This window comes from Danio rerio, chromosome 7 (genome assembly GCF_049306965.1).
Source record: "Danio rerio strain Tuebingen ecotype United States chromosome 7, GRCz12tu, whole genome shotgun sequence".
NCBI classification, from domain to species: domain Eukaryota; kingdom Metazoa; phylum Chordata; class Actinopteri; order Cypriniformes; family Danionidae; genus Danio; species Danio rerio.
The window spans coordinates 42,506,918-42,522,543 of NC_133182.1; the positions used below are offsets into that span (position 1 = coordinate 42,506,918).

Sequence of the window (15,626 nt, forward strand, 5' to 3'; positions counted from 1 at the left end):
TGCTGGAATAGTTGGGGGTTTATTTCACTGTGATGACTCTCTGATAAATAAGGGACTCTGCCGAAAAGAAAATGAATGAGTGCATGAGTGTTTTTTTGGTTTTGCTGGTCTTTTTGGCCACATTTCCTGATATGAAGATGTGATTTGTCAATCTGATCACAAATATGTAAAGTGTAAATAAGGGCTAAACAATTTAAAACTTGTCCACCAGTTCGCTTTCGTAATGTAAAGACTTATGTGGTTTAATGTGTTAAAAAATGACACAGAAGACCACCTACTCTCCAATTTTGACATAGCAAGCGATTGTTGTAAGACATGTTGAGAGAAAACACTTAAAATATATACAAAAAATTACAACCAAGGCTCATTCTAAAAACATACCCCTATATACATTTCTAGAGAGTGTCAAATACGTTCCAGAAGCAACATTTTTTTTGGCAGTTTTTTTTTGTAATTCCACCAAAGGTCGTTGTATACACTTTTTGAGATCTCAAATTTCTCTTGCGAGCGCCATTCGTGCCTGCTCGTCTCGCAAAAATCAAACAGAGGTCGCTGTCTATGACTTAATGACTGACCCACCCTCCTTCCCTAAACTTAACCGACAGTGTTTTCAAAGGCACCGATTAACCCGCCCCACCAACTTGCCTAAACCAAATTTTATCTATTGGCTTCTGTTTTTTGTTTTACCTGCTTTCTGGAACCGTTCTTCACCGAACTTGAACCTCGTCGTTGTGGTAAATTCCTCTCTGCATGTCAAGTCCACCGACATATATGGCGAGCTAATTTGAAAAACGGGTAACGGCAGGAAAGCCGTCCATAAGGAGGTAAGCGGTCAGCTGTTAAGTGTGAAAAGGAACAGCGTTATACGGCCTCATAGCATTTGTTTTAAAGACGTAATGCTCCCATACGTTGTTCTAGCTACATAATTCATGATCTGCAGAAATTTATATAGGGCTATGTTTCTAGAAAGAGCCTATGCTGAAAAATTAAAAAGCACCAAAAAAGGTACGTTTACATAGAATATGTCTCATCTAAACGTGCGCAATTTAGATTCCAAAACAGTACAATTTCTGAACCAGGAGTCTGGAACCTATTAGATGGTAACTAAGCCTTAATAATCTAAAACAGCAAAAATTCTGTCGATATTTCTTATTTTAAATAATAAATAAATGTAAAAATTATTTTAGTGACATGTTATATAGTATTTTGCCCAATATCTAGGGACAGTGGAATTTTTAATACTGCAGTGAACAACAACACAGATAGTTTGAGTTAGTGAGGTTAAAAACTATTGTTTTAGAGGCATTTGGCACTGTTGTGGAATTCAGACTGGGAGACCAAATGGCCACCGAATAAATTAACCAGCATGGCCAGGCTGCAAGCCCTTCTTAAACTACACATTTTTTTCAGTGAGAAAAAACTAGAGCTATTTATAAACCTACTCCAAGCCAAAGAACTAGTTGGCTAATTGGTCTTCAAACCAGTGGTTTTTACAATTACTTCAACTGGACGTTTTCTTGTGCTAGTGGTCTTAAAAAAGTATTTTGGACATGACATTCCATCCAAGAAAAAAAAAAAAACAGCACATGACGCAACAGCTAAAGAAGTCTGTCTGAATGTGAATGGCTGTAACTTTTCTGAGAAGGTTACACCATGTGAACTGCCCAACAGCTAATCGCAGCCCAGCACGCTAATTAAATTAAACCCGTCAACCTTACGAATTGGTTGTTGGGAAACTGGCTGATTTTTTAAACATCGGCCGGCTTAAAAGCAGTGTGTTCACACATTCAAAGAAACAGATAGCATACATACGAAACAAACAATCACCTTCCCACACACAAAGACAAAAACTCATGTGTTCACAAGCACAAACTCACACATCACACCCTGGAGGACATGTTGTGTGGGATAATGAGGAACAGATTTGATATGCTGAAAGGACAGAACAAAGCAATTAGCAGTGAGGCAATGTGTTTGGAGCAGCCTGTGAGAGAGCCTGAGGGCAGGGCCACACACAGACACACCCATCTGCTCACATCTTCTCTCTCTTTCACACACACACACACACAATCATTCGCCGCACCATCACAGACAGATGCTGGAAGAACTGAATGACGAGTGAGAGGCTGAAAATAAAAGTCTGAGATGCTGGTTCTCACCTTCTCCTGCCAGTGCAGTATCCCGATGATGACGAGAATAAAGATGCACACGCCAATCAGTGCTATCGCTGTCAATAAGACTATATTACTCGGGGTTAAGTAGAGCTTTGCACTCCAGCTGCAAAGAAGCAAACAAAAACAGACACAACTGAGATCTTTTCTGAGCACTTCTTTAGGTTACAGTAAAAAAAATGTAAACAGCATTTCTGAAACATTGAAATCAAATACACATAAAGACGTTCTGTTGAGCAAAAACCTGTGTAGATCATCAAAATGGTGACACAGAGTGTAGGTTACTGAAGAAAATCTTATAGTGTTGTGTACATAAATGTGCAAGTGTTAATATGATGATTCAAATAACCTGAGAAAGCTAAATATAATCAGTCTTGACGCGCTCTCTGACAAACGGAAACATCAGGACATCAAGACGAGCCGCTTTAAATAGCAGATGGAGAGCTAGAGAGGTGGAACGCTCTCCATTTACTGGAGAGAATAGATATAGAGATTTTCTGTTTGTCAATGGTTTGAAAGCAAAACGGCAGCTGAAGGAGTCTGTGCGGGGTCTGTGGGGACTTGAGAAAATCAAGTAATCTTCTCAAATATTCATGATAAAGATTGGCGGACAGCTTCATTAGGATACATTTCAGCTGTGCTGGTAAACAGATTAAATATTGATGCCACAGAGGAAACACCTTCTTACGCTCCTGATTAAGGCCGGTGACGGATGCTGTGGCGGTGTATATCTAGCTTTAATTACATTAACGATTTTATTATAATTCACTTGTTGACTGTGGGTTTGCATCTTGGTAGATACTGGTAACAATAAATGAAGGAAGCTGTTACAACCGGCTCAAAATTGTTAGAGACAATGTGGACCAGGTTAATCGTAAAGTAAAATGATTTATTGACAAGACATAATTAACAAAGGCTATTGAGAACCAAAGTCAGAATAAATTGAAGTGTGCATGGTAGTCATGATCCAAAACAAACTAAAATAATCAAAACAACAGGCAGGATGGTCTGGCAAATCGAGTTCGCTTTACATGACACGTTTTAATGAATTTAGAGACATCCTTCTTTAGCAAAAGCCAATAAAAATGCCTCTATATATAATCAGGGTTTCTGTAGGTTTCACCAAGTTAAATTTACAGGGTTCATACACATTTTTGCTAATAAAATCCCATGACTTTTCCATGACATTCGAGTAATTCATGCAATGTCTACATATGTGTAGTAAAAGAAAAAAACAATGCATGTTGAAATTTATTACAGCATATCGTAAAACATGCAACAATCTATTCAGTTTATATTTATATCTATGTAAATTTGATTTAGATGTTGCTTACACCAAAATAATAATGTGAGAGTATGTGATTGGCCAAGGACAGAAAAAAGTAAAGACAACTAACCTATATTCAAATATACAAATATCTGTTTTCCATGACTTTTTTCAAAACTTTGTGGGTTTTTCTGTTTTCCAAAACTTTCCCAGGCTTGGAAAATGCCATGTCAAATATCCATGACTTTTCCAGGTTTTCCCTGATCGTACGAATTTAGGACTTTTTAAGACATTTTTAAGACCATTATGAATGAATTCTGAGACTTTTACAGGGCTAAATGCTAAGGATTTTATTTGAATATTCCAGTTGGAAAAGATGTTCACGTGCCCTATCAAAAAAATTATATCATTTAATCAATCAAATAATACAATAATAATATTATTAATAATAAAAAATCTAGGCCAGGTCAATATCTTTAGCAGTAAATAAATGGAGAAATTTTAAACAAATGTAACTGTAATGTAAGTAATTAAAGGCTATTTTTTAATAAGAAGTTAAATATTTTACTGAGATTGGAGTTGTTGGTGATTGGGTGTTAATGGTTGGATTGAGTAGCTATACATAAACAAAAGAAAATTAAGACCAAAAGAGAATTAAGAACAAAAAACACAATATTTCAGTATATTTAAGACTTTTTAAGGCCTCAAATTTAGCTTTTGAGATTTAAGACATTTTAAGATCCCGAAGACACACAGGTTTTGAGCAAACATTCTTTGCTCACAGTGACTCTATTTGTATAAAGTTTTCGACACATCATCATGGGAATTGTAGTTTTTCTGAACAAATTATGCTGGTTAACACAATTAAAAAAAAAAAAAAGTATGTAATTACTACATTCTATTAAACGGAATTATAAATCTACCGCTCTATGCAGGAAAGTAGAACCTGACTATTGCCACTATTAGGGACTGTTTTTTTTATTTAGTAGGGAGAACTTCAATCATTCATTCATTCATTTTCCGTCTGCTTAGTCCCTTTATTCGTCAGGGGTCGCCACAGTGGAATAAACCGCCAACTTATCCAGCATATGTTTTACACAGAGGATGCCCTTCCAGCTGCAACCCAGTACTGGGAAACATCCATACACATTTATTCACACACATACACTACGTGCCAATTTCAATTCACCTATAGCACGTCTTTGGATTTGTGGGGGAAACCGGAGCACCTGGCGGAAACCCACGCCAACATGGGAAGAACACGCAAACACTACACAGAAACGCCAACTGACCTAGCCAGAACTTGACCCAGCGACCTTCTTAAGGGAGAAATCATTCATTCTTTAATAATTAAGTAGTATTACAGAGTGGATTATTATCTTACTAGGCAAGATATTTTTCCAATAATAGCTTAAACTTGACTACAGATCTGCTATTGACTGCCTATGTGTTAGTGTGTGTGTGTTTACCTGCGAGGTTCATTTTGTGGATATGGTATAACGATGAGCTGGGAGTTAGGAATAATAGCAGTCCACTCCTGCTTCCTCACATCCTGCAAGAGAAAAACAAGAAAGAAGAGACAGAATATTAGCATAGTTACCATTACAAAAATAATAGCAGATTCAATTTCTGCAGTTGTCCTTTAGCAAAAAACGCACTAGCACTGACGTGCCTCTGTGGAGGATGGAGGGGATCTGGAGAAGATTGTATTATTGTATAATTGAACAGTGTTGGGGTGGGGGGTCTTAAAGGAGGAGAGGGCATGTTAAACACATGTCTATCTTTAGCAAACATTAAACACATAATAGCTGAAACAGCACTGCAACATCTCTCCCACTCAATCTGGCCCACATTTACACTGTTTAACTAAAGCACTGTGAGCTAGAAGAAGAGCTACGCTGCAGGTGCCGATATTCTCAGCGTGAAGTGAAGCTTCAGTGCTATTACTGAAGAGAGCAGGAGCGATGAGTCCAATCAGACATTTCAGCATCACTTTAAAGTGCAGATGAGTAGGTGGAGGAGCCATTTGCAGGCAGGTGATCAAAGCAGCACAAAACAAGTTTTAAAAATATCTGTAAAGTTCAACTCGGTTACTTCAAACTGGCCCGATTCACTCCTTTAGCCGCTAACCCCGTGTGATTCTGTGTATGATGTTCACTTCAAATGCTCTGCTCAGGCCTATCGCACTGCTAATTTGTTAAACATTTACTCTGCTCTCGGAGAGACTGTAATAAAAATCAAGCCCTGACGGCACTTAAAAAAAACAACAACGGCAGAGAGTGTTCCAGAAGTCGTTCAGTGAGAGAAAACGCCATCATTTTCAGTGCATCGTGCAATTAATAAGCCTCCAAACATTAAGCAGCATCAAAAGTGGTCTATTCCCCCAGCTATTTGCAAAAAAAAAGTTCATTAGTGGAAGGGAAGTCTCTGGAAGCTTTAATGTATTATGAAGACAGTACCTCTATCAATTACAAAGGTAATTTTCCCTCTTCAACTCGTTTCTCGACGGCAATTAGGGGCAAACATTAAATCCGTCTTTTTAAGGGAATCCTCCAGGGGGACAGATTTTAATTTCCGACAACACATTTATCATAACTCTACATTACGCTATCATGCGCTGCTGAGGAAGAGTGTGAGGTCTGAAATGGCTATTTTTAGCATGCGTGTTGAGCGAGTATGGATGAGGTTTGCAAATGAAAGGGACGGGATGGTATTTGGTCTCCCTGTGGGGAGTCGAGTCACTGCCCACTGCGGAGGTCAACCGTGGGCACCGGCAGAAACACAAAGATTTGTTACTGTCAAAGACCCTCTCCTGCCTCTGAGCATTAGAGAGAGAGAGGACGACTCAAGCCCACGCGCTTCAGGGTTACGCTAACTGACAGGCCCTGGCCTTATGCTTATGCAACAGAGAAAACTCCACAGGGCTCTTTTTAAATATAGTACTGAGATTTTGCAAATTTAATGATATGAGATGGAATGACGTTATTTAAGAATGCAACTTTTCAATCTCTGAGAAAAAAACACATTTCATTGCTTGCACTGAATTCTCAATGCAAGTTTGATAGCTGTTAGATGAAAATAAACCACTAATTGCTTCAGGATATTTTAAGTAACACTATTACTCTTACTGTACAGCTTCCTTATTACAGTCTAAATACAGCTAAACCTAAAGTCTGCTTTGACTTTTTATTCATGCACCAGCATATGTGTCCATAAGGCATAGCCTTTCAAAATATCCTCCATTTGATAGTGTGCATGCAGAGGCGGATTTATCCAATAAGCGAGGTAAGTGGCCCAATGAATGCCTAAAAGTATAAATTATACATACACTATAAAACCCAAAAAGTTAACTTGAGCAAAAAAAAAAAAAAAAAAAAGGAATCTATATGAGTACTGCGAACTAACTAACTTGAAGTAATGAGTAGGGCCAGACGGAATCTGTGGACGTTTTTGCAATTTCTGCAGAGAATTTTAGTAAAAATCTGTATATTTTTGCAGAATCATTTTGGGAGTATCATAACTAAAACCTCAATATGTGAAACAAAAAATGCTATCTTTTTAACTTTTATTTAATGTTTAAAATGTAAATCCAATTAGATTCACTTTATTTGGTAAACAAAGCAAGTCTGTCATATAACACACCTACTAAAAGACAGAAAATATTACTTTACACACTGCATTGTACATAAATCAGATGAACATTTTCATTTAGACAATAATATTACTGTAATTAATTTAAAAACTTTATAAATATAGATTTACACAAATTTACTCAAAGTAACAATTTGTAATAAGCAGTAATAAATAAACAGAATTAATGATAGGCTAACAATCAGTTAAAGATTAAGTTTTAGTTTATTGTTTATTATTTGTGAATTTATTTTAAGCAAACAAATAATTTAAAAAGTAGAGATTGCATTAGGATAAAAGACAGAAAAGAAGAGAGAGTAAAAAAAAAACACCAGCATAAATAAATAGGAAATAAATAAAAGGACAATCAATAAATCAATATATCTGCCCTTGTGTGCATGAACAAACGAAAGGAGCTCAACACACTCTAAAAATTGCAATTGTATTAACTCAGAGTTGAGTCGAATATGAACAAACCCAAAAGTTGAATAAAAAGGTAATTCAAATTTAATTGAAAAAAGTAACCCAGAGGTTGGATTTGTCCACCACCCAAGGTTGAGTTAAAACAACCCAGTATTTTTTACCACAGACTTACACTGTAAAAACATATCTGTATATTAGCAGTTTTCCATAATTTGTGATTCATGTTTTATTTATTAATGCTTTAGAATTGCATTCTGAGACCTTGATCTTTCTTTCAAAAATGTTTAACCTTGAAAAATTCCAAAAGTGACTTATTAGCATTTTAAATAGCTAAGTGAAATATTCTCTGGGTTGGTTTTGTATATTAAGGTCACAAAAACCTTGAAATAAACCACCAGTACATTTTCTGTTATTTTACAGACTTATTTCTCTATATGTTTTCTTATATAGTTTATTATTTCAAACGACTAAAATGTCAATGAAAGTTAAACCGCAGAGATGAATTTTCAACATCAAAAGTAGAACAGAGATCAAGGTCCCATGATCCAATTCACAACAGTAAACAAATGGAAAACACTTGCGAATCACAAAATAAGGAAACTGTTAAATAACAGATTTAAGTACGGTGTACACTAGAAAGATTTATTCTTGTCCAGTGTCTGTGCATTTTCATCCAATGCTTTTACTGTTTTTTAAGTTAGGGTTGCTATAATACATTGTTATAGAGAGATATATACAGTAGAAGTCAGAATTATTAATCCTCCTTCATTCATTTATTTTTTCTTTTTTAAAATATTTCCCAAATGATGTTTAACAGAGCAAGGAAATTTTAACAGTATGTCTGATTATATTCTTTCTTCTGGAGAAAGTCTTGTTTGTTTTATTTAGTAAAAGCAGTTTATAATATTGTAAACAGCACTTTAAGGACAAAATTATTAGCTTCTTTAAGCTATATTTTTTTCAATAGTCTACAGAACAAACCATCATTATACAATAACTTGCCTAATTACCCTAACTTGCCTAGTTAACCTAATTAACCTAGTTAAGCCTTTAAATGTCACTTTAAGCTGTATAAAAGTGTCTTAAAAATATTTAGTAAAATTTTATTTACTGTCATCATGGCAAAGATAATATAAATCAGTCATTAGAAATTAGTTCTTAAAACTATTATGTTTAGAAATGCGTGGAAAAAAATATTCTCCCCATTAAACAGAAAATGGGGGAAAATAAACAGTGGGGCTAATAAAATATTAATTCCTTTTAATATTTTAAGCAGCATAATGACACTTTCAACATTCTCATGCATTATCAGTCTATGTGTTTCTGTCAAAATTATGCAAACCTCATCTACTTACCATTGCTGTGTTATTTTGACAACCAATTAATTGAACCATATAATGCATTAAAGTGGCAGGCCTATTGAAAACAACACAGATTTGGGCCACATTATTTGCCTTCAGTGTGAAAATCGTCTTTCAGTCAACAAAATGTCTAAATGAAACCATCAAAATTAATTTATAATTACATAAATAAGATCTGAGTATTATTAAACACATATTAAATGGTTAGGATTAGGGTCTGACTGCTTGTAAAAAAGTAAATGTTAGTTAAATACATGTGCAGTTCAATACTATTAAGTTTTATTAGTAGATGTAACATAGATATAAAAAACAGGCACACATTTATTTTTTTACAAGCTCCTCAATAAATGAAGCTTTGTTTCTTTGTTGTTCCATTTGGACCAATGTGTTATTCTAGAATCTGTTATTCTGACATGATAACTTGGGTTGTTGAGAGATTAGAGATGTGAAAACGATAGAGAAGACTGAGCCGCTTTCCCTTCTCCACACGAGCTCGGAGAGTTCAGCAGTCAGCAGGAACTGGAGGTGTGCTCTATGGAAACATTCATCTGTGTCAGAAAAACTACCACATATGCAGAGCCGCTCTGAGGAAACTCTCTCTCTCATTCCCTTCAGAGCTTTTGTATCACGCAAATAAAATGACTCTCGGCCAGCTAAAAATAAACTGTGTTAAAATTGATATGCAATTAATCACACATAATGATTTGTTAAGAAAAACCCCCAAATGAAGGCAGGGTTTAATGTTGTAGATGAGTATATCAAATAAAGAGCATCTTTACAACTGAACACCTACAGTAGTGTTATTTCTTTCAGCCGTTGTTTCGTTTTTTCAGTGTCTTGCATCATGATGGTTGCATTTTAACACCTTGTCAGGTTAAAAACAGTTCGGCTTTAAAAAATCATGCCTCAAAAACTCTTGGTGTGCTCTAATCCAGTTTAGCGCTTCATCCAGCTGTTTTCTTTACAGACTAAGTGAATAGTTCTCAGTGGTAAGGTGTTTTGGCTGTAGTAGCATTCAGAAGGCATAATTAAAAGTGCATTTTTTACTCTGTTATTTTAAAAAAAGGATTAATCGTACTAAATGAACATGTTAAATCGACAGCAATGATAAAAACACAACACAGCAAATTGCTGTTCATGAGGCTTGCTCATGTGTTAATGTGAATGTGCGTATGCATGTGTTCATGTGTAAGTGTGTGTTGGTAAATCAAATCTGCAATTCTAATCAGTGTTTGATAAAGACCTCTGTTTAGCTCACTGACGGCAGAGGAAGCCGACGTCTTAAATTTAAATGAGCAGCACTAAGGGAATTCAAGAGCAGGGAGTCATTTCAAATTGCACTTCTTCAGCTAAAACCAGACAGAAACAGAACGCTACGAAGAAAACACCATGATCATTTAAAAACTTGGGGAGGATGGGGAGATGTCAGTGCCGTCTTGCATATATCTCTCCATAATCAGGCCAAAATAAGGAATATTTATGACATTTTTGCAGAAATTATATTATGTTGCTTCGTGCATATTTCACTGCAGTTTCAAAGTGAAATGTCAAGTGGGAAATGCTAAAAGAGGTGTTAAATTTTCTCGGAAACAGATAAATGTGACTGTGGCAATGTTTTATTACACCCTTTCATGCAAGTATTTCCACAGCTATGGAGATCACATGGCCAATGAATGGCACTAGAATGTTCATGCTTTATCGTGTTTAAAATTGACATGCCTGATGAAACTAACCAATAAAGAAAGAGTTATAGAAAAGAAAATGCATGCTGAAGCAAAGTACACATGGAAAGCGATACATATGGAGACAGACATGTGACTGAAACTAAAAGACAATGATGTGCCAACTATACCTAACCACACAAGTGGGAGCAATCTTTTGTATTGAGTGTTGTTCACTATTGATTTGTGTGTTATTACAGAATGTTTGTTATGAACTCAATTCTTACACATTTTTAAATTAAAAATCTTTAGGGCGTCTGTCTATGAAAGATGTGGGTTGTCAAACATACAGTTAGGTCTATAAATATGTGAACATAATTCTAACATTATTGGCTCTATACTCCAACAAAATGGATTCAAAATGAAGCAAACAAGATGTGCTTTAAATGCAGACTGTCAGCTTTAATTTGAGGGTATTTACATCCAAATCAGGTGAACGCTCTGGGAATTAAAAAAGGTTGCACATGTGCCTCCAACTTGTTAAGGGACCAAAAGTAATTAGACATTTGGCTTCTAAGCTGTTCCATGGCCAGGTCTGTGTTATTCCCTCATCATCCCAATTACAATGAGCAGATAAAAGGTCCAGAGTTCCCTTCAAATGTGCTATTTGCATTTGGAATCTGTTATTGTCAACTTTCAAGAGGAGATCTAAAATGCTGTCACTATCAGTCAAGCAAGCCATCATTAGGCTGAAAAAAACAAAACAAACCCATCAGAGAGATAGCAACAACCTTAGCTGTGGCCAAAACAACTGTATCATCTTAAAATGAAAGAACACGCCAGTGAGCTCAGCAACACCAAAAGACCCGGAAGACCATGGAAACAACTGTGGTGGATGACCAAAGAATTCTTTCCCTGGTGAAGATGATACCCTTCACAACAGTTGGCCAGATCAAAAACACTCTCCAGGAGGTAGGTGTATGTGTGTCAGAGTCAACTATCAAGAGAAAAAGAAAACACCACAGTGAATGAGTTCACCACAAGATGTAAACCATTGGTGAGCCTCAAAAACAGGAAGGCCAGATTAGAGTTCTAAAAAAGCCTTCACAGTGCTGGAACAACATCGTATGGACAGATAAGATCAAGATCAACTTGTACCAGAGTGTTGGAAAGAAAAGAGTAAGGAGAAGGAAAGGAACTGCTCATGATTTTAAGTAGTGAAGCATGATGGTGGTAGTGTCATGGCATGTGCTTGTATGCTTGTCAATGGAACTGGCTCACTTGTATTTATGGATGATGTGACTGCTGACAAAAGCAGTGGGATGAATTCGCTTCACAGTGCAGATAGAGAATGACCCAAAGCATACTGCAAAAGAAACCCAAGAGTTTTTGAAGGGAAAGAAGTAGAATGTTATGCAATGGCCAAGTCAATCACCTGATTTGAATCTGATTAAGCATGCATTTCACTTTCTGAAGACAAAACTGAAGGGGAAATGCCCCAAGAACAAGTAGGAACTGAAGACAGTTGCTTTCGCGGCCTGACAGAGCATCACCAGGAATGAAACCCAGTGTCTGGTGATATCTAAGCGTTCCAGACTGTAACTGACTGCAAAGAATTTGCAACCAAGTATTAAAAAGTGAAAGTTTGATTTATGATTATCATTCTGTCCAATTACTTTTAGACCCTTAACAAGTGTGAGGTACAAATACAAACTGTTGAAATTCCTACAGCGTTCATCTGATTTGGATGTAAATATCCTCAAATTAAAGCTGACAGTTTGTAGTTAAAACTCATCTTGGTCGTTTTATTTTAAATTGAATTGTGTTGGTGTATAGAGCCAAAAATGTTACAATTTTGTCGATGTCTAAATATTTATGGACTTAACTGTATAATTATTACGCAGTTATTATATATATATATATATATATATATATATATATATATATATATATATATATATATATATAAACTGCACAACGCTGTTCCTTTGGCTACTTTGGGACTGTTGAAACAAGTATTGTTAGCTAACTGTTAGCCAGTCATACCAATGGTACATGTACTTTTGTGAGGAGTGTAAAAACGATAGAAAACGACTCATTACATTAAAATTATGTTTTTTTTATGAATGTAAAATTAAGTGGACCTCAGACAACATTACACAACTAAAAAACAGGCAGTTCATGAACTCTTTAAGGTATGTAGAATGTATGTGTATATGGTGTTGCTGCAAGTTAAGAAAACGTGCAAATAAAGAAACACTTAACAACTAGACTGAGCATCTTCATCAGTTTGACAACACACAAGAACGCAAATTCTCATAAAACTTGCAAACATAAAAACACACTGCTAATAAATCAGATCACAACAGATACAGTATACATTGGGGGACAGCAAAAACGTGATGAACCTGACTGTTTCCTTTTATTTACAGAGCTATTGTTGGAGATCTGAGAAGTGAGTTTTTGTTTATTTTTAGTTCAAGAGTAGTTCCTAATAACATGACATTTCATATAACATTATTGTGCAGTTCGTCAGATTATTAGGGCTAAAAATACACAAACAGCAAGGAACTGTACTATCAGTACGAAAAAAAAAGACTCATAGATCTCTAAACAGGAAGCAACCGTGTTTGTCACTTTCTTTTCTGCGACACATTTCCATTGTGGTCTGCGCTATTTGCAGCATGTTTATATATTTGCATGTCTTGTGAGAATGTGTGTAGTGTCAAATTGATGAGAATGTTTTTCTTGATTAACTTGATTTATCTTAGCCACCGTAGTATACAGCTAATATGCAAACTAATAAGAAACTTATACATGCCTATCATTATGATTTAACAAACTGTTTTTAACAGACAACAAAGAATTGTTCCAGGAACCGGAAGGATATAACTAATAATCTTTTATGTAATCATAAATGGAATGATAAGTTTGCTGGTGTTTTTCTACCTCTAGAGTTAATTTGGACTAAAAACTGTAGTGAATTGTATATATATGGTTTAGTTTGAGGCCTGATTTTCTAACAAGCCTGGGTTGATCTAGAGTGTCAGACACAATGTTTCCTGTCTCAGACTCAGGACAGGAGCAGGTAGAAATAAACCAGGCCATCTGCATGCTCATCCTCTCCCGGGGCCTTTCTACCCATGAATCCTCCCACCTCCCTCCATATGGCGAGTGTCTGTGAGCGTGTGTGAGAAGGTATGTCTGTACCTTCCCTCCAGGGGGCCGGGGGATGCCCACAAACAGGTGATCCAGGAAGTTGGCGCTGCGCCCCAGACCGAGCACGGTGTAGGGCAGCTGGAGAGCCAGATGAGCAGACTGGCTGAGCTGCCCCGCTGCAGAGACAAACAGAGAAAAAAAATGACATGTAGCATGTAATTGTAGGAGCCAAACTGTATGAGTGGGATGCGGAATGGAGGAGTGAAAGGTAAAAGAGAGTCGAGTATACAGCCGAGTACAAGGAGGAGAGAACCGTAAGGAGGAAAACAGAACAGGTGAGGGAGGACAAGATGAAAGAGGAGAAAACAGAAGAATTAGAGTCATCCATAAATAAGGCTTGTTGTTATAAGCTTTCTCAGCATATGCAGAACTTAATTATGTACATATGAAGAGTTAATTATACTCATTTGAAAAGAGTTTTAAACACAGTGTTGTAGGTAATAATTTAATTAAATACTGTACCTCATTACTTCAACTTAAATGGAGTAAGCTCACACTACTCATATAGATTTTTTTACTCAAATGGTTTGTAGCAATTGGGTTTTACAGGACTCCGTTAGTTTAAGTTCTCTTCATTTATTGGGTTTTACTGTGCTCAATTTGCTTAATTTACTCAAATGTATTAAGTTCACAGTAGTAGTTAGGATTAGTTTTTGTTTTGTTGAGGTTGAGGTTTGTCTTAGATACATATAAATGAATATGAGTGATAACAGTTCATAAAGGGTTATATAAAGATATTTGGTAACACTTTAGTATGAGCACTAACTTTCACTTTTAACTACACAAAAAAATCTGTTAAATAAAAAGTCTCTGTGTTTTGTGATTTTAGTATATTTACTGTTGTGAATTGCATTATGGAACCTGGATTTCTGCTCTGTTGAATTTTGATCTAGAAAATATGACTATACAGTTGACTTTTACTGACATTTTAGTAGTTTGAAATAATATAATGTTGAAGAAATAATATGCAGAGAAATAAATCGGGGTAATAATAGAAAATGTACTAGCAGCTTATTACAAGGATTTTGTACCGTAATATGAAGTAAAACACCAACCCAGATAATATATCACTTTAACACAATGGTCTCAAACTCAATTCATGGACGGCTGCAGCTCTGCGTAGTTTAGCTCCAACCACCTAGTTGTGTTGATTAGTTTGATCAGTTGTGTTTGATTAGGGTTGAAGCAAAACTGTGCAGAGCTGCGGTCCTCCAGCAATCCAGTTTGAGACCTATTAAAAATGTCAATAAAAGTCGCTTTTTAAAACTTTATTTATGGTAGTAAAAACTACAAAAAGATCAAGGTCTCATAATGCAATTGAAAAACATAACTAAATGGGGACGCACAAAAATTAGAAACATGAATCACAATATATGGAAAATTAATCATTAATAATTTACGGATATTTACTTACTATAAAAAGCATTCTTCTACGTGACTATATTCTACACCCCTTAATCTTATCACATTTTAAAACTTAACCACAACCACTATACTAAATAGGGGTGTCAAAATTAATTGTTTTTTTTTTTTGGGTGCACCGCGATGCAGACGCGGACAATTCGGTGTCGGTTCAGTAATAATCATAACTGGTTATTATGTACTGAAGTCATTTATCTCATATGCGCTATGTCACCGTAGCTTACTATGGCGAGGGAGCCAAGCGCGAGTATTTACAATGCTCCAACTTCTTAAAAACACAGAAACTGGACAATTTGACTGCGTGTGTGTTTGCTGGTCTTTCACTGACACTTATACCAGAAGCCCCTATTTCACTGCGACTGAGAGAATGAAAGTAAACTCCATTTCTCTCTCTCTTAATGTGGCCCATTTGACCTGCTGGCATGACTTTTCCTCTCTACTCGGCTGTTACATAGATACTTCTAGATACAGA

At 36.0% G+C, this 15,626-nt stretch overlaps 1 protein-coding gene across 2 annotated transcripts in view; it reads right to left on the bottom strand.

Annotated features, from left to right (window-relative positions):
* The window catches only part of itfg1 (integrin alpha FG-GAP repeat containing 1), a 228,834-nt gene that overhangs the window by 11,743 nt on the left and 201,465 nt on the right, over positions 1 to 15,626 (bottom strand). For both annotated transcript variants that reach the window (XR_012383480.1, XM_073908876.1), the window contains exons 15-17: positions 13,724 to 13,848; positions 4,908 to 4,990; positions 2,160 to 2,277 (exon numbers count right to left, since the gene is read on the bottom strand). Coding sequence is in view for 1 of the 2 variants with exons in the window: in XM_073908876.1 (XP_073764977.1) it covers positions 2,160 to 2,277; positions 4,908 to 4,990; positions 13,724 to 13,848 (326 nt within the window). In the remaining variant the exon portion in view is untranslated. The remainder of the gene's footprint in view (positions 1 to 2,159; positions 2,278 to 4,907; positions 4,991 to 13,723; positions 13,849 to 15,626) is intronic.